The sequence below is a fragment of the Tigriopus californicus genome, chromosome 2 (genome assembly GCF_007210705.1).
Source record: "Tigriopus californicus strain San Diego chromosome 2, Tcal_SD_v2.1, whole genome shotgun sequence".
In the NCBI taxonomy this organism is placed as follows: Eukaryota; Metazoa; Arthropoda; class Copepoda; order Harpacticoida; family Harpacticidae; genus Tigriopus; species Tigriopus californicus.
Window position 1 is genome coordinate 9,719,681 of NC_081441.1, and position 24,186 is coordinate 9,743,866.

General features: G+C 40.5%; 2 protein-coding genes across 6 annotated transcripts; one reads left to right on the forward strand and one right to left on the reverse strand.

Moving 5' to 3' along the window:
- Window positions 1-367: 367 nt before the first annotated feature.
- On the forward strand, window positions 368-10,422 carry LOC131891278 (uncharacterized). 4 transcript variants are annotated; one of them, XR_009374384.1, is made up of 16 exons: window positions 368-528; window positions 3,204-3,521; window positions 3,584-3,733; window positions 3,976-4,092; window positions 4,179-4,448; window positions 4,577-4,706; window positions 5,349-5,449; window positions 5,626-5,764; window positions 5,824-6,104; window positions 6,175-6,448; window positions 7,220-7,335; window positions 7,929-8,099; window positions 8,702-8,962; window positions 9,055-9,178; window positions 9,601-9,827; window positions 10,234-10,422. XR_009374384.1 is itself a non-coding variant. In XM_059240813.1 (16 exons), the coding sequence occupies exons 2-16, from the start codon at window positions 3,216-3,218 to the stop codon at window positions 10,235-10,237; spliced, it is 2,517 nt and encodes an 838-aa protein (XP_059096796.1). In that variant the 5' UTR covers window positions 368-528; window positions 3,204-3,215; the 3' UTR covers window positions 10,238-10,422. The 4 variants fall into 4 exon arrangements, 2 of the variants coding, with proteins under 2 accessions (XP_059096796.1, XP_059096801.1); XM_059240813.1 differs by having other exon boundaries at window positions 9,601-9,673; XR_009374385.1 differs by having other exon boundaries at window positions 398-528; window positions 3,207-3,521.
- On the reverse strand, window positions 10,410-18,086 carry LOC131891297 (neuropeptide FF receptor 1-like). Of its 2 annotated transcripts, XR_009374386.1 has the most exons (7): window positions 17,931-18,086; window positions 14,360-15,067; window positions 12,554-12,738; window positions 11,851-12,424; window positions 11,123-11,785; window positions 10,855-11,042; window positions 10,611-10,752 (listed from the first exon to the last, which is right to left on the reverse strand). XR_009374386.1 is itself a non-coding variant. In XM_059240824.1 (6 exons), exons 2-6 carry the CDS (start codon window positions 14,618-14,620, stop codon window positions 10,576-10,578), a joined length of 1,860 nt encoding a protein of 619 aa, XP_059096807.1. In that variant the 5' UTR covers window positions 14,621-15,067; window positions 17,931-18,086; the 3' UTR covers window positions 10,410-10,575. The 2 variants fall into 2 exon arrangements, 1 of the variants encoding a protein (XP_059096807.1); XM_059240824.1 differs by lacking the exon at window positions 10,855-11,042 and having other exon boundaries at window positions 10,410-10,752.
- Window positions 18,087-24,186: the final 6,100 nt, after the last annotated feature.

A 24,186-nucleotide genomic window follows, 5' to 3' on the forward strand; every position in this document is an offset into this window, starting at 1 on the left:
TTTCTAGCAAAAGAATTTGACATTTGACATTCTTCTTGTTTTACCATTTTGTATAATGTATATACATCAGATTTAATTTTACAGTTACTTTTACGCCATGACATGACCAAGAGTCGCAATAAAGATTATAAAATTAAGTTAACTGTTGAACCTGAAATATTTCTTGGGGCACATGAAGGTATGAAAAATCGTAAGTTTATATCTTTACCTTCCAAAGACTTACTCCATGCTTCGAATGCCTTCACGTCCAGAAGTTTGTTTCTCTAAATGTCAGAGCGCTTTAGAGCACGCTTACTGATTTAGCTCTCTTCCCCATTGATCGACGGACGACGGGTGGCTTGATAGGCCGGAGCTCTGAGATCTGGAAGTCGCCTCAGGGTTACGGACAATCCAAGCTTGCGCTCCTCTCATCAGTCAATTAACGGAGGCTAAGACACTCAGTGTGCTCCTTTAGAGCCCAAGAAAAGAGTCTCAGAATATTGTGTGAATCTTTTTTTCTAGTGACTTTTCAGCCAAAATCGGGCGGAGGTAAGCTAATTGGTTGGTATTTCAATTTTCCTATCTTTGTGGTTTGTTTGAAAGGGGCTGGAACTTTGGGAACATTGATAGGGCTATGAAATAAAGACCTCAGAGTCTTGTTCTAAAGTTAGTTTCACAATGAAGATTTTTTTATTGGTGGAATTGAGGTCAGATCTTAAGCCGAGTAGAGAATGTGTCCCAACAGAAGAGTTACATAAACGCGACATAATACGAAATATGTTTGACTTGAGCTATTTCTCTGGCGTAAATATTCATCAATATTTTATGGGCGGTTGGCAATCGGTGCTTTATTTTCGAGGGCAATCCATATCTGTCGGTTTGGGGGGTCTTTCAAAATCAGATGGGGAATATGGGTTGTATCAACTAGTTCCTAGTACATTTGGATATGACATACGCTCAACAATCAAGTTCCCTCAAGTCTTTAGCTTTATCGCTTTCTTCAGATCGATTGGCTACTTTTTCCAAATGTTGCTTTCTAAGATGTGTTCCAAATCAAATTGAAGAAAGACCAACAACATGTCCGTACTTTAAGCACCAATATGCAGAAAATACACACCTTGAAACTAAAACTTATTTTTTCGACCCCATGCTTCTAAAATATATCTTTTATTTCGATTTGGGAATGAATTCTTCAGCTCTGGAATTGTAAATTGTAACTGTCAAAAAGCATACAATATTAAAAAATTGACCATTTAGAAACGGTCAAAGTCTGGAAAAAGTGTGAGTCCGTAAGGCACTGACTCAATATATTCCCATAGGACAAACTTTCTTCGAGTTTCTAAGCCTGAGTCTACAATAGCGAGGCTTACTTGATGTTTGTATTAAATGATTTGATCGGCTATGTGATACCAAGGCTTATGTTTTTCTTAAACAACAACCAATGAGAAACTTAATAATCAAGGTGTGATCACATAAAAGATCACACACACCCAATTTGACCCTTTAAGCTGAAGCCAATTGTAAATAAATTAAGTTTCAATTGAGTAACCAAAGATAAAAATGTCAAAGCCAACCAACTTTTAACGTCTTCTGCTTGCGTTTTTTTGTTTTTATTGTTGGAACGTATCAAACCATCTTCTGTTCAATTTGTGTAAAATGACTGGGTAGCATATTTTCTTTCCTGTCAGACACAAGAATGTGTCTGAATAAACAAATTGCACATCTTGCTTTTTCTGGAGTGCAGACTCTCACCTTGCTAGAAGGCTTCGCATTTAGTGTAACAAAATCAAACACGGCCGTCATTTTTAACGCTTGATCCTAATTTTGGATGTGCAAGCAAAAAATGAGCTTGCATTGGGGTTCAAAGAGATTCCCATAAAAGGTCAGTTCGTTCAAGTCATGAGGTTATAAACAATATCTCAAGTGTTATTCGTATGTTTTGCATGGCCACTTATTTTTGCTCTTGTTACTAAAATGAAATAATAAAAGTGGATTGTTATCCTTTTGCAAATGAACTCGCCTTTTTCCGATGAGTTTCGGACATTTTACTATGGAAGAAAAAGTTTACAGTCAAACTGAATGTATTTTGTTAAACTTCAGCATTTCGCTTTTCTTCTTTTGTTATGTAACATACGTGACATTTTTTTACGTTAAGAACAATGAAACAGAAGCACGAGACAAATTCTTATTTGTTTCTTCAGGGAGTCAGCTTAGCCATTTACTTGGAAATACCTGGTCATTACAAGCTCATGTTACTTTTTACGACGTAAAATCTTACTAAATAAAACATGATCAAGATGCCCTCAGCTTGTCAATAAATCTACGGAACGTGTGCTTGAGACTAATCATGCTGAATTTGCACTTCAATAACTTAAGGTAAAATGAGGAAAATTATCTTAAGCAAGTTGACTGGACCTTAATAAAAAACATAAAAAGTGCAGTAGGTCGAAATTAAACCGCAAAGAATACGGATTTCTTCGTGAAGCTGCGAAACATGTATTAAGTAAAAAAAAACAGGAAAACATTAATTTTCCACTTTTTCAATCTAGAGGAATGACGTGTAAGAAAGCTTGATTTTTGTTCACTTGCCAAAACAAGGGTTTTACGGCCAGGCGATATGTGTTACGTCCTCGAGATGAGCAAGAGAGCGGCTTTGTTCGTGTTCCATTCATGAAAGTCGCAGTTTGGGTCTATGACTCAACCTTGGAGTTGCTCCACTACTGGACTTGTTCCAGTAGCATTCTTACATAGGTGGGCATTATTGTTCAGAGGGGTAACTTGATTCTTTCAAACGGAATCTTTGAGGGGTTAGTTTTGTACAGTAGAGCGTAGAGGAGTTTGCTATTTTGAGGACATTTAGGTTTCACCTCTTAATAAACTTTCATGAAAAATAGGACGATAGTTCCAAAAAAACAAGTTTTGTTTGAACACAAGCTACGTTACCTCTCGACAATGAGATTAGGCCTTTGAAATATGGAGTCACATCAGTTAATTCAGTATTCACACACAATTTGGAATGATTTTTCCGCCTCTTCTCCATCCCAATTGGGAAAAGTTATGCATGCATTGATGTATTGATTCTTCGAGACCGAAAAATTAGTCCAAGTCAAAACATTGAAAAACTAGAAGACAATTTTAACACTTCAACATAAAATCGAAAAAGCGAAAAGAACGGTCCAACTGATTGGTAAGTTCAGCAATAATTCAGAATTTTGTCATTCCAGAAGGAAGTGACCATGACAAAATTGGCAATTTTGTTCCTTGTGGTGCTCTTGGCCCAAGCTCATGCCCAATTCGAGGATCCAGCACCCAAACGGATCCCTCCAGCCACTTTGGCCAAATACTACACTGACACTATCATCCAATCCGAAAGTATTGGAATCAAACAATGCACGGATCGAGTTTTCAAGGAGCGGCAAAAAACATTAGCCAACGGAGGACCTTCATTGGGCGTGATCCCAACTGTTGGATTGGGAATGGCCATGCTTCTGTTTCTTTTTGTGGGCCTTTTTGCAGCTGGGATTGCTCAGGCCTTTCAGATGGTGAGTTGCGCCTAAAAAAATGTTCCATGGTTTACCTGTATGTTTGACCTCTAATCAATCAGGTGCGGAAACACGTTTACCATGATGCTGATAATTTGGACACGGCTTTTGACGCTGGTGGCAAAGTTAGCATTGGCTTGACAGCTACAACCATTGTGTCCCAATGGACTTGGTCTGCAACTCTCCTGCAGTCTTCTACGGTGGCCAGCAAGGTAAAGTAAATTTAAAAAAAAGATCATTGTTTACACCCATTTCCACGACTCCTATGTCAAGCAAATTTATTGTCATGGAAAAAGGTTGGTTGCATATGAAGACAACTGATCGTAGATGCCAGAACTCCCAAAGAAAACGTTGAAATATTTTTCTTGTACAACATTAAGATTGTTTGGGAACTTTAAGTAAATATGATTGACATCCATGGAAAATGTTCTTAAAACTTATGATTATTCTTCAGTATGGAATTAGTGGACCATATTGGTACGCGGGTGGCGCTGCCATTCAAATCATCTTGTTTGCCATCTTGTCCATCATGTTAAAAACCCGAGCACCAGGAGCCAAGACATTCCTTCAGGTTAGGCTACTTTCAAAACAACACTCATTTTGTGATCTTCAGTAGAAATTATCTGACAAACTGGGACAACCCTCACCTTCTATTAGGTTATCAAGGCTCGATTCGGGAAGCGAACTCACTTGACCTTTTGTTGCTTCGCGTTCTTCACCAACCTCATCGTGATGATGTCTTTGACGATTGCGGGCACAGCGGTTTTGAACTCGTTGGTCAAGGATCTGAGCCCGGAATTGGCGGCAATGCTTTTGGCCGTGGTGATTGGCGGATACACGCTTATTGGAGGCTTAGGTGCCACTTTCTATGTGTCATACTTCAATACAGCGATGATCTTTGTTCTAATCATCATGTTGATTGTAGAGGTAAGAGCTTGAAAGAGTATGTTAAAAAGTGTGATTGGAGCGGTATTGAGGAAGCTGCCAATGTGGTGTCTTTAGTGCTTTTCTTGGAAACACTGTCCCATCAGCAGAATTTTTTTCCTCCCACCAAGGTATTTTACAACCCTGGAAATAATCCCGAAAATCCATTTGGTAACTCCGAAGCGGTATTTGATTTCATTTCCTGTTGGAAAGCTCCTGATGGAAACAAGAATGACAGCTACCTGACCTTCTTCTCGTCAGGTGAGTCCACTTTTTTAATCCTCTTGGGTTCTACGTCTTTGAAAGCATTTTGGTGTACAGGCATGTCCAAGGTCAGATTTTGAGGTCAAATTTCCACACACAAAAAGCGAAAAGTTTGACAGCCCGAAAGTCATTCGAGGATGAAGGTTGCAGCCTCATCTGAATTTTGTCTCGAAAGTCGTGATAAAAACTGATTGATAGCGAAAATGCATTCTCGCTTTTGCAAGTCGGCACGCAATGTGATCCAGTTGCCAAATTCCGTGTCTCCAAGGAAGCTTTCTGGGTCCACAAAGAGAGCTTCACTTTGTCTACTTTGATCTTGTAGCCGTAAGAGCAAAAACAGATCCGTAGAAGTCTGACCTCTCGATAAGAGACACACTGCAATCCGACACCTTTTTTAACTTCTGATTTGATTAAGGGCCGACATGAGTGCAGCGTCTTGAAGGAGAGCAAGGTAAGTACTAGGTACGGGTATTTTCGCCGTCGATCGAACGAATTCCATCGTGGGATGTCCTCCAATGATGCCCTTAGCAGCCTTTCCCCATCTCTCTCTCTCTCTCTCTTCCTGGATTCACACCCACTTCTCGCTTGCTAAATCGACTTATCTTTTTTTTCTTTTAATGTTTACCAACGCTCTACTAGGTGGACTCGTCTTTGGAATTGTTAATATTGTGGGTAACTTTGGTACAGTGTTCTGCGACCAGGCTTATTGGCAGAGCTCTGTGGCAGCCAAGCCCCTTCAAGTAAGTGTATTTACCCCTCAATTCCAGATCCTCTCGTAGGGCTGCTAAACCCGTGAGTACGCTTTAATAAACCACTCAACAGCTTATTGTGAATCAGACCAATCTAGTACGCGTGTGTTCAGGTCCGACCATTGATGACTTTAGAGAGAGCTAATTTCAGCCTTTGTTTCTCGTAGGGCGTCTGGGGTTTCATTCTAGGGGGACTCACTTGGTTTGCCATCCCATTCTCATTGGCCACCACCATGGGAATGGCTTATTTGGGGATGAGCAGCGCTCAAGGCGCACCCTTGCTCACGGACAGTGATGTGGCTAAAGGTGAGCTAGCGTCCGTAGGTCATGAAATAAGTATTCAATCCCTCTATATTTATTCAAAGGTCTGGCCGCCCCTTTGGTGGCTCAGAAGCTTTTGGGAACCACGGGCGAATACGCCATCCTATTTCTGATTCTTATGGCCGTGATGTCCACGGGTTCGGCTGAAGTGATTGCCGTGGCCTCTATTCTGATCTATGACGTCTATCAAGCCTACATCCAGCCTTTCAGACCCGGCCTTAAGAGTGGCCAATGCATTATCTGCGCCAAATATATCCGTTTCCCAGGTCTGGAAGATTCTGAATTGTGCCAATGTCCAAGTGCCACAGGGTGTGAAGGATGTGCGGTAAGTGGCTGCGGTTTTTTAGGAGCCGGAAATGTATGCCAGCACCGGAATGATCATTTTTTCCCCACAGACCGACACGTTGAAGAGATCTAAGGCCAAAGGATTGGTCAAACCCCATTACGAGTGTCCCATCCATAAAGACTACAAAGAGTATCAGGAGCAACTTTTGGGCTACAAGAACTGGTGCATTGTCCTCTGTACATTCTTGTCCATCCCGCTTTGTCTGTTCTGTTGGGCAGTGGACCTCAACTTGGCTTGGACTTACTATTTCACCGGAATCCTGATCGCATCCAGTGTTGTTCCAATTGCCTTGTCCATTTTGTGGGCCAGAGCCACAGCTCTAGGTAAGAACAACAACACGAATCTAGACAAAACTAGTTTAGGTCAGAACAAAGCCCATTAACCCTTTCTCGTCTTGAGATTGGGTGCAATGGTCAGATAATCTTTGTGAAGGCGTGGGTTCAGTTTGTGCGATGGGAAATGCTCAATCGCCCCCCCCCCCGAAACAGAATGTCGACAAAAGCAAAATCGAATTCGTGCAATGCGTAGAACGATTACGGTCACAATTTCTGTCTTCCAAGCAAAGATATGCTTTTTGAAGGGACGGTGTTTTACCTACGTAGATCTCCGTCAAAACAAATATGAGTGTTTTTTTTAAGCGATCAAACTCGAGGGTTCGATTCACCTGCAGCTATTTGAAATAAACGTTTGATCACTTCCTTGTGCAACGTTTGAACATCTCCATTTTTCCCATATCATGCTATAAGAAGCAATGTCATGCACCAATGTCAAACCGGTTTTAGAATGATTGTTGATAACCGTGCCAATGGTTTTTACTTGAAGAAGAGTGCTTTTTGTTACAGAAATGGGGACAAAATGTTTGCGTCACTTTAGCTTATAATAACATTCATTATAAAGTTTCACAATGCTTGCAGGGAGAGGAAAACGTCACTGGGTTCAAACTTTGTTAAATGACTTGACATTTTGATATATTTCAACCATCACTGAGTTGCACTTCACTTTTTACTTTCAATACATGTTAGCTTTAAGATCAATCAATAATCATTCTCATCTCTAAACAGGCATTGCTTCTGACCACTCCCATTGAATTTCAGGCATGATGAGCGGTGTGGTCGGTGGATGTATTTGTGGAATATCAAGCTGGCTTTTCTATGCCTCAAAATACGAGGGAGGTTTGGGTGCAAGTGTGTTCGTGAAGAACACGGGAGAGGTAAGAAGCATTCTAGCAGTACAGCGTGCTGTATGAACAGTACGTTTCATCTGCTGGGGAAGTCTCGTTGTACGAACGTGTAGTTCGATTTGTACTCATCTCGCCAAGGCTAGATACTCCCAGGAATGCGGTTGAGAACGAAAATGTGTTAGAAGGAATAATCGTCCATTGTGAAGGACGTCGATAAAGCAACCTTGTCTACTCCTGTTCTGTTCGAGACGAGAGAGTAAGAAGCCCTCAAAAACATTTGACCGATAATTATCATCTTCGGACCCAGAATCCCGAACGTGTCGAAACATTCTGACTGCTCATAGTCCACGAAGTGAACGAGAATGTTGACAAGAAGCTTTGTTGTCTGAACTTGGAACTTAGAGCCTGGCCTTTGGCCAGAAAAAATGATCTGTCATGGCATGCATTGAAGGATGAGCATGACCTTCTTGTGACGTCACGACAGTTCTCAGGCACGACTTCCTTGCCCTATGACTGAGTTGAAGCAAGCTCAAAGGACAAGTCCAATGAAGCCCAACGGAGATGAATCCCAAGTTAAGGTCTAGCGATGGATCCGTTCCATTCGAGCTTGTTATTACTTTCAGGAATTTCCAATGCTGTTAGGCAACATGATGTCCATTTCTTGTGGAGCTCTTTTCGCCTTTGTCGTGTCCATCTTAACAAGGAAATCCATGACCTCTGAAGAAGTTGAAGCAGAATGGGAAAAAACGCGAGACATTGACAATCCATTGTCGCCTTGGGTCCAAGTGTATAAGGTACGGTGTACTTACTCATTGTGTACTTGCATTTCTCCTGCCCTTGACTAACTAAATCAAACAAACTCATATTAGTTGTACCCTGTGTGTTTGTCTATCATTAGGCCGATCGCTTACTTTAATCTTTTTTGAGAACGGTACACGTTACTACATGTGCTCTCACTCGTACTTCAACGAGTTCTCTATTTATGGCTGAGTATGCTTTCTTATTGACTTTGGTATGAGCAACAAGGCTAGTTTAGAATCAAAACAGGAACATCCTGAAGCGTTGTTAAGTACTAAGGATTATATGAGGTACATTGTAGGTCAATCAAAGATCATTTGCTAATGCAGGGCACATTCCATTGTGCACCGTACTTACGATGGGTAAGCAATTGCGGGCAACAATCGGACCTAAAGCTAGTTTTTTAAAGCTCGTACCTTGGAGTTAGGGGCTTGGACGTTAACTGGTATGAAACTACACTGGCCAAAGAGGTGAGTAAATGCTCATTCTGCGTAATGTTCAAGCTTTAACTCAGAGGTACGAGCGTTTAAAAAAAAACGGCTCTAGTCACTTACTTTTACCATATGGTGGAGTAATGAAACATTCGAAACTATTTTAGGGCGAATTGCAACTTGAGGAGGGAGACAGATTCCACGATCGGCCTCCTTTGGACATTGTCATCCGCAAGTTCCGTGCCGCCAAGATCACCGCCTACATAGCTGGATTATTCTTTACGGCCTTGTTCATTTGCATTTGGCCGGGTTCGATGCTCAGTGTGGGAATCTTCGATTTAACGCAATTCAATATTTGGACGATTGTCAGCCGAGGATGGGCTTTTATCGCAGCCACATTCATTGTGATCGTTCCTTTCTACCAAGAGGTAAGATGATCGTCTAGTTTGAAATGGCCGTCAAACTTGATCAGTCAAAGAGGATATGGATATTGAAAAAATCGGTCTGGTTAATTCACTAGATCCGAGCGATAATTCTGCAGCACCAATTGAACAAAGACCTCAAAATTGCGGAAATGGGAGCGATTCCGCAATCAAACGGAAATGGACATGCCAAGTCTCCGATCGGCAATTCTCAAAAGCATGGTACGTAACTTGACTCGTGAATACGTTTTCGTTATTGAAATTTTTGCCAACTCTGCTGCTGAAATGTAGAAAATAGTGTGGTACTTCACAATAAAGACGTGTGAGGGGAAAGGAAGGAAATATGTTTTACGGATGGAAGGATTTTTTGTGTCACTTCGTTTATGAGGCGTACTACTATCCGTGCTCATAAATCTCTTTAAATGTCTCACAAGCAACAAGCTCCCTGTTCAAAGAAATTGAAGACCCGTGCACGAATGTTTGAAAATGCGCACTCCGGCACAAACAAAGAGATCACAACGAAAGCTATCAATGCTAATCAACATAGATTCCCTTCAACTGATGATATGAAAGACAAAATTCAGATTTGGCAGCCACAGGAAACGACCATATGAATAAGGCGTATTTGATCTTTTCACTTGCAGTTGTTATAGTCCGACAATTGCGCACCGTCGCCAATCGCCTCATCACATCCGTCAAGGGATCTACCAACAATTCGTACGACCTTTAACGCGAGTCTATAAAAAGTACCACGCATTGTAGAATAGCATCCTTTTCTCGAGACATACGCCCAATTATTCAACACAATTTTCACTCTTCTTGTATGTGCTTCTTGACTACTTCATGAAAATTGCTGTCCATTCTTACTGAGGTACGAACACGTTTAAAGGAGTGGTTTCGTGAATACTTTGCCTAAATTTCCTTTCTTTCTTTCTTTCGCTTTGTTGCATGCCCCTGTTTTGCTTTGCCAGTTTGTTTGTTCTTTGCTAACAGGAGTGGGCGTTTTTGCTCGTGCACGAATTCAATAGTAAAAATGGGACTTGGAACCCTTTTGTTAGACTAAATCTTCGTTAAAAACATCCTTAAAGTTCAAGTCATGTTCAAATTATAAGTTTGTTTTAGTTTGCTGATCAATTTTGAATGCAATATAATTGATCTTAAATGAATCTAGTTTTAATGCACGTTATATCTGCACTCATAAAACGCCCAGCCTTGTAAGTTGGGATTTTGAGGGGCCGTGTAAGGGTATTTCATTCACATACTTTATCATTTTATAGGTGAATCCTTATGAGGAGTGATGAACAAATCAAAATCGGATACACTGGGTGAATACCTTCAACAAAACTTGACTGTGGTGTGATCTATTTTTATAAGTCTTCATTACTTCACAATTTAAACATGTGTTTCTAAAATGTAAGAATATCTCAAAATGTGCTGGTAGATAGAATAAAAGTTTAGTTCACAATTTCACTGATATATTATTTGTTCTCTCAGGGTACAGTTCATTTTTCGATGCAATTATATAGGTTTTGGTTACATTGAGATCAATCTCTTCTCAATAGCTTTCCGGTTTTTTTTCCTCATTCTTTGAGATTGGCAATTTCATTTAACATTCAATTTTAGACACTGTGCTCAAACTTGGACCTTGGAACATCTGGACACAAATCGGTGCGAGAGCGTGTACGACCAGTAACAATAATTTCCACACCAGATTGCCGACTGACAGGACGTTCAAGGGGGCTTATGGGACGACTTGACGACCTCCCTGTTCCATTCGAACTGGAATATCCCGAGGTCTAAAATAAAAAATTGCCATGTTAAGCAAATCTTGCGTGATAAAGAATAATGGCCGATCAAATGTTAGCACACAACAAGGAAAGAGGGCACAAATAACATACTTTCAATGGACTTGGAGAAAGGTGAATAGGAAAATATGATTTGCAATAGTTGAAGGTTAAGACAATCAACCTTTAAAGAGCAGTAAATTTACTGCCAACACCAAAACGAAGACAGCTGTTCCCGAACAAGGGAACTACTTTGTTGCATGCACATTAGGTACCATTAGTCAAGGACATGGTAGTCAAAGCTTCAATGGAAGAGAAAGATTATAAAAAATATCAGTACTCCATTCAAGTCTTCCCCAATCACTTTTAAAGTGTCATTTACCTGCTGAGATTCTTGGGTTTTCCTTCTTTGCTTCGATCTTGGGCTAGCATCCAATTGTTCGATGTTTTCCTCAAATTCCTCACGTAACCTCCTCGACCTTAAGGTGTTTCCTGGACTACTCTCCATAGACTCAAGCTTGAACTCCTGAGTCTCGGAAGTGGCCAGAGGCCCTTTGGGGCTCAAGTCCATCATTTCCATTGGCGGAGGACTGCGCAAGGGCGTGGTGAAGGGCGCATTCATGTAGCGTTTCATCTCCGGAGTCTTCTCCGGGGTCTTCTGGGGTGAGTACCCAATGCGCGGCTCGATACGGGCTGTGTCCATGTACTTGAGTCCATTGTACTCGAATACGGGTGGCAATTGAGGTGACAGGCGCTCGAAACTATTGTCCAAGAACTGTTGATCCGGCATCAGTTGTTGAGGCGGTTGGTTAGGATAGCTTTGTTGGAAGACACCGGGATTTGGTTGTGGATGTTGCGGCTGAGGGTAGGGATAGTATTGGACTGGGACTTGACCGGGTCTCTGAGGCCCTGCCATGATTTGGGGCTGGCGATTGGGCAACAATTGTTCTTGACCTTGCCTCAGGATTGGCGGGGCCCGATTTCGGGCCGGATATTGCCTTTGCTGTTGTTGTCTTTGCTTCTTTTGCTCTTCTTGCCGTTGCATCTGCAAAAATAATGGTTGCCGTCAGCCATGGGGTGATCATTCTTGTGTAAAGAATCAAGCTTTACCCTGACGGGATCCTTGTTACAAGATAGGTCGTTCCATGCCACTTTCAATCCGGCTCTATAATCCGGATTGATGGAAAAATACAGAATAGGGTGAATCATACAAGCTACATAAACAACGGCGTTCATGATCATGTCGGTTTCGAAAGCGGTCACCATGTAAGGAGTGGATTGTCGGAGGCCACTGGTTCTGAACCCGAAGGTACTTTGTTGGAACAAATTTAATAGCATGTAAATCTGGGCAGGAGCCTGAGTTCCAAGAAATACCAGGGCTAAACAAGCGGCAATGCCTGCGATCCGATTGTGAGGATGATTTAAGTGCGGTTCGCGGGCTCCACAAAGCTGCATGGTAAGGGCGATCAAAGGAAACAAAAGCAGGATCAGCGGTAAGAAAAAACCAACGAGGATCAAACTTAGTTGGACCCAAAAGTTGCTGTTATTCTGGCCCCGACCGTCCCACACAACGCAAGTCTGGATACCAGTCATAATATTTCGCGCATCATAAGCAATGGCTCCGGCCGGGATTGCTAAACCGAGCCCAATAACCCAAGCTAATGGAATGGCCCACTTGTGCATTCTGAAAAGATTGATGAGTTTATAAATTCCAGTGCATCAAAGCGCGAGACTTTGTCGATCGTGTTGGTAATAATTAATTCCCAATGGATATTTTGTCGGCAGGTATATTGTAAGATAAGGAAACACTCACTTGTTTTGTCGAACCACGGTCTGTCCGTCTTCAGTGACATAGGCCTCATTTTTTCTGTACCATGTGTACAAAAAGGCGGTGATGATCAGAATCAAGAAGGCATGCGTTGCAATGGTGCTGGCGTTCAAGAATGTGAACATTTTACATAAAACTTCGCCTGATCGCCATTCCATCATTTTCACTGACTGAAATGAAAAGAAAAAACAATTGCCATACATGTGTCACTCAATGCTGTAATCTAGATTAAGGTCTCCACATCTAGACATTCTAAATTTCCACAATGGCATTTTTAGGTATGCCTTCCTGTAATGCGTGATAAAAGATCAGATAAAAGGCCCAGTTTGAACTCGGTTAAAGTGTTTATGAGCCTTGTCGCTTGAATCAAAGTGAAGGAAAGTGCGTCAACATTTTTGACCTTGATATAACGCAAATGTTACCGGACTTCCTAATTTTGCTTTTTGGATTTTTTTCGATTGTTTAAGTAATCTCTATAGTTTAGTAAAGCAAAAATTATACCACAACCAACCTACAGGCTTAATTGAGAAATATGATTATGTAATGTACTTGTGAATTCAGGGTTTTAGGCCGTTACAACGAAGGGGTTTTTCCATTTGAATCCTATCACATATTTTACTAAGCATCATCATTGGAATAAAAACATTGACGATACCCACAAAGGAGCAGGTTGTTGCTAAAACTGGATTCTGCAAGAAGAGTACTTGTTCAAAACTATCTTTGCATAATCTTAATAATGATTTTCCCTAACGTGGTTTTCTTTCTGTTTGGGCGTCAAAAAGCTCGTTGAGGGTCGCACGTTCGCAACGAGTTAACCGATGTACCTGATATTTATTGATTATCATCAAAACCATTCTAACATCAAAAGGATGAGATACTTTGGGGAAGCGAATATGTTGCATTGATATTAAGAAACACCTTNCATACCCACAAAGGAGCAGGTTGTTGCTAAAACTGGATTCTGCAAGAAGCGTACTTGCTCAAAACTATCTTTGCATAATCTTAATAATAATTTTCCTTAGCGTGAGTTTCTTTCTGTTTGGGCTTCAAAAAGTTCGTTGAGGGTCGCACGTTCGTAACTGAGATACTCTGGGGAATCGAATATGTTGCATTGATATTAAGAAACACCTTTCTTTTGATAGCTGCAAAAACATTTGCGAATAATTTCAGAGTATTTCTTGTTCAGCAAGGCAATGAATTGAGGCAACCCTGTAAACAACTCTTATGATAGGTTGCAAATCGTATTACTTAAACTTCATCAGTAGGTGGCTCCCCAATTAGGTCAAACAAGGCCAAAAGAATGCTTCCATATTTTTTCCACCTTCTTTTGGCTCTAGATATGTTTAGGAAGTTCAAATAGTATGGATAAAGAGAAGACGGTCATTTATAATTGACACAGATAATATAGTTGACTAGTTTTTGTAGGTTAGCAAGGTAATCTTTCAGTAAATGCACGTGGCGCCACCAGGCTTGTTAAGGGTATGATGTTCTCTAACAATCTTTATTCGGCGGTTGCTTTAGGATTAACCAGGTATTAAATTAAGAAAATTCAGTGTGTTGTTCTTGAACGCTTTGTTCAAGGTTCATGTTTTGACTAAAAATAACAGTTTCTCTCACGAGCGTCTTGCGGCAATTTTTATCAACCCTTTATTTTAAGTGTTTTTTGGGTCGAAAGAACGTTCGGAGCTTGTTAAGCTGCTTTATCACAAAGGTTGAAACTTAGTCTCGTTTTACCACTTATAGTGATAGGACATTTTTTAGGTTTCTCCTTTTTCGAGTTATTCCACTTACCTGATCGATGACGAATGGAATGACGAGTAAGGTCACAACAATGTCCCTCACAGCCAAGGCCCCAAATAAGTAGTGCGCTGTTCTGTGAAGGACCTTATTCTTCCGCAAAGTGACTAGAAAAAGGCCATTGCCCACCAAGCTTCCTGTAATCACCACCAGATACAAGACCACATATCCCCATGACGGATAATCATACGGATGAAGTCTGCTCGGTCCATATGGAGGGATATAAGAGTCTCTGCCTCGTCCATAGGAAGACATTCTGACACGTCCTTGGGCCTTGCGGGGGATGGGCCTTCACAAAGCGGTGAATGAACCAATCATTGTCACTCGAACAAAACTGAATTTCTCCATTGCCAACAATGTCTTTTGTTCTGATTTCTGGTCACCAAGCCAAACTGTTCTTGTTCAAAACACGGTGGCTGCTGTGCCTCTTCAGTGCCTAGACAGGCCCGACAAGTACACATTCAGTACGTAAGAAGAGCCTTCAGGCGGAGTAAGGCACGACGTACGCACCTTCCGCGATCCATAAAAACAGAATACACAGGTTGAAGCCGAACACACCACACACAGGGCCAACTTCACTGTACATCTACATAGAGCTGGATAAAGGAACTGAAGGTGATGTAGGTGGAGGGGGTCGGGTGGAGGAGCCCCGTGAAAATCCGAATCCTATTGCTTCCTTGTCCACAAATCACTCTGAACGACCTTGAATGAACAGAAGAGGGCCTTTAAATTTCCATTACTCGTTAGGATGAGCTAGCTATGCGACCAGTTTTGCGTAATGTCCAATGCCTTTCTGTGTAAACAGGGAGCTGATGATGAACCGATAACTTCGCCTCGATCGGTGAACCTTTTTTGTGTGGCTCGGATGAGGGAAGGTATCGGCTTACAATCCAGGCGTTCAGAGAATCCTTTGGATATACAAGAGACGAGACGAGAAGGGGCATTAAAATTCACTGGAGTCGAATAATCAGGGCACATGAGATCCCCCTTTGTTCTTCTTGCAACACGTTCCCTTTTTTAATGCTGTGTTTCTCCAGAAGAGCGAGAAAGCCTTTTTCCAAGGAACGACAGGTATCAACGAACTCAGGATAAATGCGTCGAGAGCCGCAAAATTGACTTTCTCAATCGCAAATCCAGATCAAGTTGCACTTGCATTAAAAAAAGGGGAAAAACACGTTCTTGTAAAAGCGAATGAGTTGGTTCAAAGGAGTGCATTTGTCACTTTTTCAAACTAGAGGTCGTTACAATTCATCCGAACATGTCAACTTTGAACTTTGAAAGGGTTAATGAGCTTAACCTTTCGTTTTGGGAAGGCATATGAAAAAGGTAAAAAAATGAAAGTAACGTAAGTGTTACTTAGTCTGAGAATGGTTTCCTAATATTTGAACAAGACAACTAAAAGGTCCATTTCAGAAAAAGTGCTGATAAGTGACATAACATATTTTCCACGTAAATACTGGGAACAAACATGAGATTGACACGGGATATTTTCAAAGAATCTACATTTGTCAATGCATACCTGGACAAGTCTTTCTAAAAATGATCATTGAACGGGGAAGCTTCTTGACAGGCTATAATCATAAACGTGGGATTGCCCCGACCATACTGCAAAGTTCTTTTAGGGCTCTCCCATCTCGTCATGAGTCATGTTCATAAATCGATCGTACCTTGAAGTGCAGGCAAAAGTCCCTTTGTAATCGCATGCATCTGTTATGAGTGCGTGACTGACTGCATTGTCCATCCACCAATTCTATTGCTCTCTCTGTTTCTTTGAAGCCATTGTCCGCCATAAAAAACTGGGTCAAATATCGGTTTGGAATACTCAAATTGAAACATTACTTGAGGTGACGATAACAATGGACACGGACATTCGAACTATGATTGTCTTATGAACAACTTTTTGCAAACTTCCTTATTGGCAAGGGGAACGGAATCCCCTGCTGAAATTTAAAAATGCGATATATCTTAGTTAGTTTATTTCACTTTTGCGCCGAACGTTGATGTCAATTCAGATGAATCAGCGTACCTCCATTATTGAACATAGTGGCTAAGGAAATATAGTTTTTAGTCTAAATCATTTTTAGTCTATTTCTGCCATTTATGGGCAAAATATTTTTTTCTTTGTAGTATTAAGATGATAAAAGAAGAATATTTGACATCTTTTTGAAAATTCAACGAAATCTTGTTTCTTAACATTTTGACATATTTTCAAGCAACTGAAAAAGCGAAGAATGATAAAAAGTCACTCATGTTATTTCCTTACATACGTTCATGGTTTGGCCAGTTCTACTCTGCAGTTAACGGGGACTGTTACTCTTTACGTTTACCCCGTCACAATGTCAACACTGAATTCACAAACAATCCCTTTATTTGGTGCTAAATTGTTATTTCAGAGCACGTCAAAATATAAACCGAAACTTAGGAGCTTTAAGAATGAGTTTGCTTTGAAATTTATTTTTTATTAATCAAACGTTTAAAGAAGTTAGATTTTCCCCACACATTGAGCTAAAAGCCCGTAAAAAGTAAGAAACTTGAGCTAATTAGTGCTCTATAAACCCACTATAATACTTGAATTATCAATCGATGTACAAATTCTTTCAATTTTCATTATTCATTTATACATTTGTGGATTTTTGTGCTAAATTTTCGGACCCTCAATGATGAGATAAAATGCTGCGCTTAAAAACAACTCCGATAAGGCAACCGAGCTTTTTTCCCACTTTTCGGACCGAAAAGCTCTTAAGTAAAGTTCTAAATACATTCAAATGGCATTGCTTTTGATTTTTTTTGTTTACAGACCATGTTTTTTTTTGACAAAGAAATATACACTATGTTGCTGTACGTCCAAAACATTGAAAAAAGGGATTAGTGTTGGTTGTATTCAAACCGCGACATGTGGTAGCTACTAACGTCAGTGCTTCTGGATTTTTTGTGCTTCATTCTGCAGGCAAATAAACTTCTTGAACAACCTGATCTGATATTTTTTTACTGGTCATATCCAGATTATCTTCAATCAGAGCCTCCCGAGATAAATATAATTTTTGATCCATTTTGTGATGTAAATTATCCAAAATGGGCATTTCAATTATAAAAGAATACCTTTCATTTGCCATTGGCCTCTGAATCGAAATTTCTGCGTCCAAGATCCAAGATCAAAACTCATCGATCAAATGTGAGAGATCGAGAACAACCTTTGGCGGCTCGATGGGTTTAACGGCTGAGCATCTACCTGTGCTACAGAACCATTTACCATGCATTGAACAATGACCATGGTGGTAGGTAGGGTTTAGAAAACTTTAGTAACAACTCTCGTGAAACGCACTGTTGACGACCAGACCAAGATTGAATTGCATGGGTGAGCAGAGGATTGCCAACACCTCACCAAATCTTGAACATCTATCTGTCAAAGATCCCTTTTACCGACTTCATCTTGATTGGATTGGATCAGTTAAGCTCTTTTACTTGAGATAGTCCATCGGTGGAATTTGCCAATCAAAGTCATGAAGGTCGACCCTTCACCAAAAGATCGCCTTGAACATGGAAAACCTCATTGAATTGCGCCTACCTCGATCAATTGGTAGCTTTTGATGCACTGCACACTTCCAATCACCGTGAGTGATGCTGCTCCATCCAACCAGAGATATTAACGACTTTTCGCCTTGTTTTTGGCTGTTTTCAACCGTTCTGACCAAGTTACCCTCTTGCAACAAGTCTCAATGTCTACTGTATGTATCTAAGAGTGTGTGCAGGAATAGGACCAGTTTGGGAGCAATGTTAGAGGTAGTAGGTACGTATCTAAGCATAACTTACCGCACTTAACCATTGGCCAGTGAGGCCATAATCGTCCAATCCATGCCTTTATCCTTGAGCCAAACTCAACAACGTTCAGCGAAAAGCCAATGTCAAAAGCCAGTGAGGGTCTCCTCTTTGGCAACACTGTGTTCATGCATTAGATGTGGATAGGTGCGAGAGCCTCTGGGTTAAGAGTAAAAGAGCCTTGGAGGGCGCGGGAGAAGGAAGGCACATTCCGAACCAAAGTCCCCACACTCCTCAGGAGTCAGGAGGCAGATAAGATACTCCCATCCACTCAACGAACTACGAGTCAGACTCCTCGAATGGTGGACGCGTTGGTTGAAGAAAACCAGCTTGGAAAGCGCGGGAAGGCTTTGACGCCGAGCAACCACCAATGCTTCCATCCACGACCAAAAACCAACTGTATCCCAACAATGTGGCTGAAAGGGGCTCTGTTTGGTACGGTTGTGTTTTTCTTGAATCAATCCTTTCTTTGCTCGGGATTGGAAAAAGAAAATGGTTTTTTTGTGCGACAGGGTCAGTGAGGATTTTGTGACCATGAATGATTTGAAGGGATGGCGACAGAAGTTGGAGAGGAATTGGCTGGGGATATGAATAAGTGTTTGAGATTGGTTGTGAAGGGACTCCACGCCGAGTGCGTGGTTTGTAGTTGGAAGAGGCAGGATCATTCATTAACATGAAGGGCTTCTTGACTTGTGGCAAGAGTCAATAACGGGGCATGAGTGGCGACTCAAAATTGCCAAGGTTAAGCAGGTTTCGAATGGAAATTCTGCCCGGGAGTGAGCAGTTTGGAATCTTGTTCACGTTCGATTTGAATTAGCATCTCTTTGGGTGTCAAATCAGTCAAGTCTCGAAATCAACTTCATGGATTCCATGAGATCCACTGGAAATGTGGCCTCTAAAATGAAGCAATTGGATCTAATTATTTGCTCCCTGTTCAATTTTAGACAATGGCAACAAATCTACGCAAGAACTGTTTTCACTCAGTCTCCCAGAGAGTTGTGGAAATAGATCTGGTGGTAGGACAAAAATACACCTTTTCGAATGTACTCCATATCCATGAAAACATTTTCTTTTTACATTGGTGGGTGTTAGCCTAGGAGAGAGAGCTTTTGTCTTGTATCACTTCGCCAGAGCAGTTGTAACGTAACTTCAAGTAAAAAGAATCACAATGATTTGTTCCTCTGTGGGAAAAGGAACATTATCCCTTTTACGGCTCAAAATTTAGTTCCTTGGTGGATCAGATATTACATGAATTTAAAGCTGAATAGATTCTCATCTTGAGCTCCTGGGGATTCAATATGTAGTAGCAGTAAGGAGATCCTCGAAAAATAGTAACAATGGGTATTTTGTTATAATCTAATATGAGAAGGAATGACGAGGGCTAAAAATTGAAAGTTTGTGCCATTGACAGTGTTATTGGGTTTACAATTTGTTACATTTCGAGTGCTTCATAGTTCAAATCTCCTCAATGAAATACGGTTTGACTAAAAGACCTCATTCAAAGCGAAGTTGGTAAGTATTTGGTTGGCAGGAAATCCTCTTTTTGCTAATTTGTGTTACGCCACTATAAACTTTCCACCATTCTATCATTCTATGACTTACTCCACCTCTTACTGACAAGAAAGTTATATGTTGAAAAATCTGTGATGCTGTTTTTCCATCATCGCCTTTCATGTTATTGTTCCAAACCTTCAACAATAAGTAACAATCACCTGTAGGCAAAATGGAGCTACTTAGATGCTGCTTTAAAGCATAATGTTTTTCGATTGTATGAGAATTTGTGTCTTTTTGCCCGATGGGTTGCATTTCAATTAAATACATATGACACATTCGGGCAAAAATGCCAATTTCATTTACCAGATATGTTGAAGCATCGCCGTGATAAGGCAATAGTCATGCAATAGTGGCCATTTAGATTTTAGGAAAAATAACAGTAACGAGTATCCTCATTCGAATCTTTTACAAGAAATGGATTATTCATTTTGGCTAAAGTAATTAGAAGTGTAATCCGTTCCATGTATTGAGGAACGACTCAAGCCCTTGGTTTTTCTTTTGCAAGTGTAGACGCTAACATCTCAAGATTTCCAGCTCAAAGGCTTACGAGATGATATCGAACCAGGAAATGTTATATGACTCACGTTCCCTTTGCTTTGTATCCCAAAAGTAAGTTGTAAATTTAAGTAAATGAATAGGTTAAATATACTATTTATAATTGGAAGTAGAGATATTGTTGCCCAAAACGTTCTGAATGATCGCAATGGGTAAATGAGGGCGGACAAATATAATACGGCACATCCGGGAGAGATAAGGCAAATACCCAAACGGGTTCCACTCCAGGCCAAGAATCGTCAAGTCAACCTTTACACATACTAATGTAGTCTACTGTACAATGACGATGAACAGTACGAGTAATATTTGGAGGGTTCTCAGGTTCAGTCACTCGTTCAAGGCGGTGTTATTTAGAAGGTGGGTAATGATTCTTATCCAGCCTGTTCGGGTTCATACGTTGTTGTTTGTTCTGGTAGCTGAATATATGTCAATTAACAAGTTGCCGTTGAAACGGAACGATATTACTCTCGAGAACGTGGAAGACTTCGCCCCGCTAGCTAGCTTTACTTACTATGGCGGACGCATGGTCCACCATCTAAGTGAGTCTAGGGATGTTAGTTGACTAGTTTATTACCAGGGGTTCCTCTAGCTATATATACAAATCACAGATTGACACAATATGAGCGAGCACATGCTCGCCAAATTACAATAGGGTCTAGAACACTAATGTAAAGAACAAGACGCACTGTTCCGTTTGATGGTTTAAGAGTGTGTTTTACTCTAGCTCCTTTGTGTTCCAAAACCATATTTTCCGTGGTAATTTGTCTCACATAGTCTGGTTTTTTAAAGGAGTTAAAGGTAAATGAAACTTTCAATTGTTCATTTCAATATAACCTAGGTTCGTTTGATAATAAATGTCCCATTTAAAACCACTTCACCCCATTAAAGTCTGTTGATAGACCACTGAAAATTACAATGATCAGCTTACCCCTCTCGTCTCACCAGCGAGACGACTGCCACAGTGGTTGGAAAGCCTATTTGAAGGTTGACAGAAATATCCAAACAAATTCTGTTAGCTTTTAGGCATATGGGCGGTTAATCTGAGCCAGACTTCTATAGATAAATCAGCTCAAAATTGCCCCTTATAATTTTTATCCGGCAGAAAACTGGATAAAATGGGTTGCTAGTAGGATGCATAAGAGTGGTCCGTATTTTTTTTTCCAATCTGTACATTCCATAAAGCCAGAAAATCTATGGTCAAACCAAAAAAGATTAGATAGAATTCCTACGCTATATGAAATACAGTTTGCGTTCTGCACTTCAGAGGGCGCTTTATGAGTCAGCCTCTCTCAAATTTAGAGCCGAAAGGAATTGTCATGCCTTTGAGTTGTTTTAGTTAATTCTATTAATTCAATTGTATTTGACCCAGGTGACAAAACGTTCGCAAATAATTGCGTTTTTGGCATTTCATGAGTTGGAGCATGTCTAAGGATGTTTTTTATCGGGAACATTGAAAGTATGAGAGGGCTCTTGGGTTTGGAGAGGCTAGAAAGGTAAGTGTTGATCCAGTGGCATCTTTTGAGTCCGCCTTGTACAATTTTCTGAGCAAAAATCCTGATCAGCCTTAGATTCAAGGGTAAGCCACGTCCGCCAACTCTAATGCGTTGGTGGATTACATATTATTTGAATATAAAGTTAAGTCAAACAAAAGTTTTTCGTCTTGAACTTCTGGGATCCCATTCCCAGTGGCAGTAAGGAAGTCGGCAAAAAAGAAACAAATAGACCTTTTCATTATCCTCTCCCTCCTCTTGTTGCGGACACCACAAACGAAGAAATACAAGAATACGCTTTAAGATGCCTGACTTTAACAAGGTATTTTTAGTTGACCCACTGATTACTGATCTATTCTAACACCATAAATACACCACCAATCTTTCCGAGAGACCTATCAAATCCCTTAAGGTTAAAAACTACACACACTTTATGCACATCCAAATAGTAATAACCAGAGAGCTATATATGGTAGACTTGCTGCATACCAACGACTTTTCATCATCTTTTTTCCATTCAATTGTGCTAAAAAAAGTAAGTTTTGCAAGTTTAGATCATGTAATATTTTCAAGGTTAGTCCCCAAAACTTGTGACACNGTAAAAATCAAGAAAAGCCTCACTGAGTGTCAAAACGTGACCCTACCTTTCTAGGACTCGAACAAAGGGATGCTTCAAGACTCGTTCTTGATCTTTGATTGCTCGGCAATACCTATTTTTTGCTCGAGTTGAGAACACTAACTGAGGTCCTTCAAGCTAAATAGCTGATTCGCATGAGAAGCATATTGACGAAAATGTCGACCTAGGAGCTCCCGGGTTGGTGGGACAAAGCTCATGGATGCTTTTGAAAACGTACAGTATCAGATACCTTTCGTACCTTCTCTGAACACTGTACAGTTCCAACATGTTCCTAGTGAAACATCTTTGGACTTGTTCGACCTTTTGCAAACCTGCTGAACTCATTGGAGCCAATTGAGTTCAAACACCCCCGCCCCCGGTTCGATTAATTACTCACCTCTCCCGAGGGAGTATCTTTTCGACTTTAACCCCAACCATACGATTGAACAATCGTATACAGGCTTTTTCCTGCTTATTGAAATAATCAGGGGCACCCCCGAATGGTTTCGTGAGTGCATATTTTGAGATGCGATTGGTATCCAGTTGCACCTACTGCGAGTATCAGATTGTTTCGTGAACGCACATTTTGAAATTGCGACTTGGGTAAAATTTAGTAGTTTAGTACTGTCGCATTTCAAAATTTGCGTTCACGAAACCACGCGGGGGTACCCCAAATGTGGAAACATAGGGCCCATGACCTACTTGGTAGTCGAAGCTATCATGTATGATGAGACCATTTAAGATTATTTGGCATCCAAATATGTATATTTCACCATCTAGAAGAATCAAATCATGTACCATCAAGTATTCTCCGTTCCGTTTGGGTAGAGTCCAAGTACCTAGGACAAAAATCGAACAGATTAAAAAGGGCATAGTTTACGTGTGACAATTAAGAATGAGGCATTTTCAGATACTATCTAGAATAATCATTTTATCCTGTATAAGGTCATTTGTCCCTATCTGTTTACATCATCGTACAAAATGGGAAGGAATAAATTGAACATTTTCTCACCTGTTGGGACACAATGTTGAGATTCGGAGGTTGTTCATATGAGGAAATGACATCTGAAAATGGAACGTGACGACCATGTTTATGATTGAGAACTTCTGTAATACGACAGCTCAGTATTGTCCGACAGTTCAGATACTATCTAGAATAATCATTCTATCCTTGTTTTAAGGTCATTTGTCCCTATCTGTTTACATCATCTATAATTCTTCGAAAAATAAATGTTGGAAATAACTCGGGTTTCTTACCTACTTGGAAGAGAGGTTTCTTCCCCACGGTTTCCCCACTTACATTTGAAGTCTGCAACATAAGGACGGTACATTTTAGGGAGAGGAAAGATGTGGCCAAACAGTAGTTAGTTTGGGATTTATTCAGATACTATCTAGATAATAATCACATAAATTCATATGTCCCTATCTATGTTTTCATCACTGAATCCGTACCCAAGATAAAATTGAATCAGGTTGACATACCTTGATTATTCTTCGAAGACGTGATATTATTGCTTTATCGGACATCATCTGTAAAAATGAAGATAAATCATTTGTGTCAAAAGAAATTGTAATAAACGAACATGGCAAGTGCTACCATATTGTTTTAATCAGAGAGAGAGTTCAAGAGTAAAACAGGGTTTAATCATCTTGATCATTTTGGTCCTGTATATCATCATTGAAAAGAGCAGTTGTCGATAAAATTTAGGTAATCACCAATAAGCGGGATAGTGTTTAAAGTTAGCTGGTATTATTTAAAGGATTTTTTCAACTTTTTTGAATCGAATTGT

What these genes read in the sequence shown, in the direction of transcription:
- LOC131891278 (XM_059240813.1), top strand. Translation starts at nt 3,216, where the DNA reads ATGACAAAATTGGCAATTTTGTTCCTTGTGGTGCTCTTGGCCCAAGCT. An exon ending in GGACAGTGATGTGGCTAAAG is followed by an intron (nt 5,765 to 5,823) that starts GTGAGCTAGCGT and finishes ATTTATTCAAAG; the next exon opens with GTCTGGCCGCCCCTTTGGTG. An exon ending in CGGCAATTCTCAAAAGCATG is followed by an intron (nt 9,179 to 9,600) that starts GTACGTAACTTG and finishes TTTCACTTGCAG; the next exon opens with TTGTTATAGTCCGACAATTG.
- LOC131891297 (XM_059240824.1), bottom strand. Translation starts at nt 14,620, where the DNA reads ATGTCTTCCTATGGACGAGGCAGAGACTCTTATATCCCTCCATATGGA. An exon ending in TTCCATTCGTCATCGATCAG is followed by an intron (nt 12,739 to 14,359) that starts GTAAGTGGAATA and finishes TTTTCATTTCAG; the next exon opens with TCAGTGAAAATGATGGAATG. An exon ending in AAACCCAAGAATCTCAGCAG is followed by an intron (nt 10,753 to 11,122) that starts GTAAATGACACT and finishes TTTTTATTTTAG; the next exon opens with ACCTCGGGATATTCCAGTTC.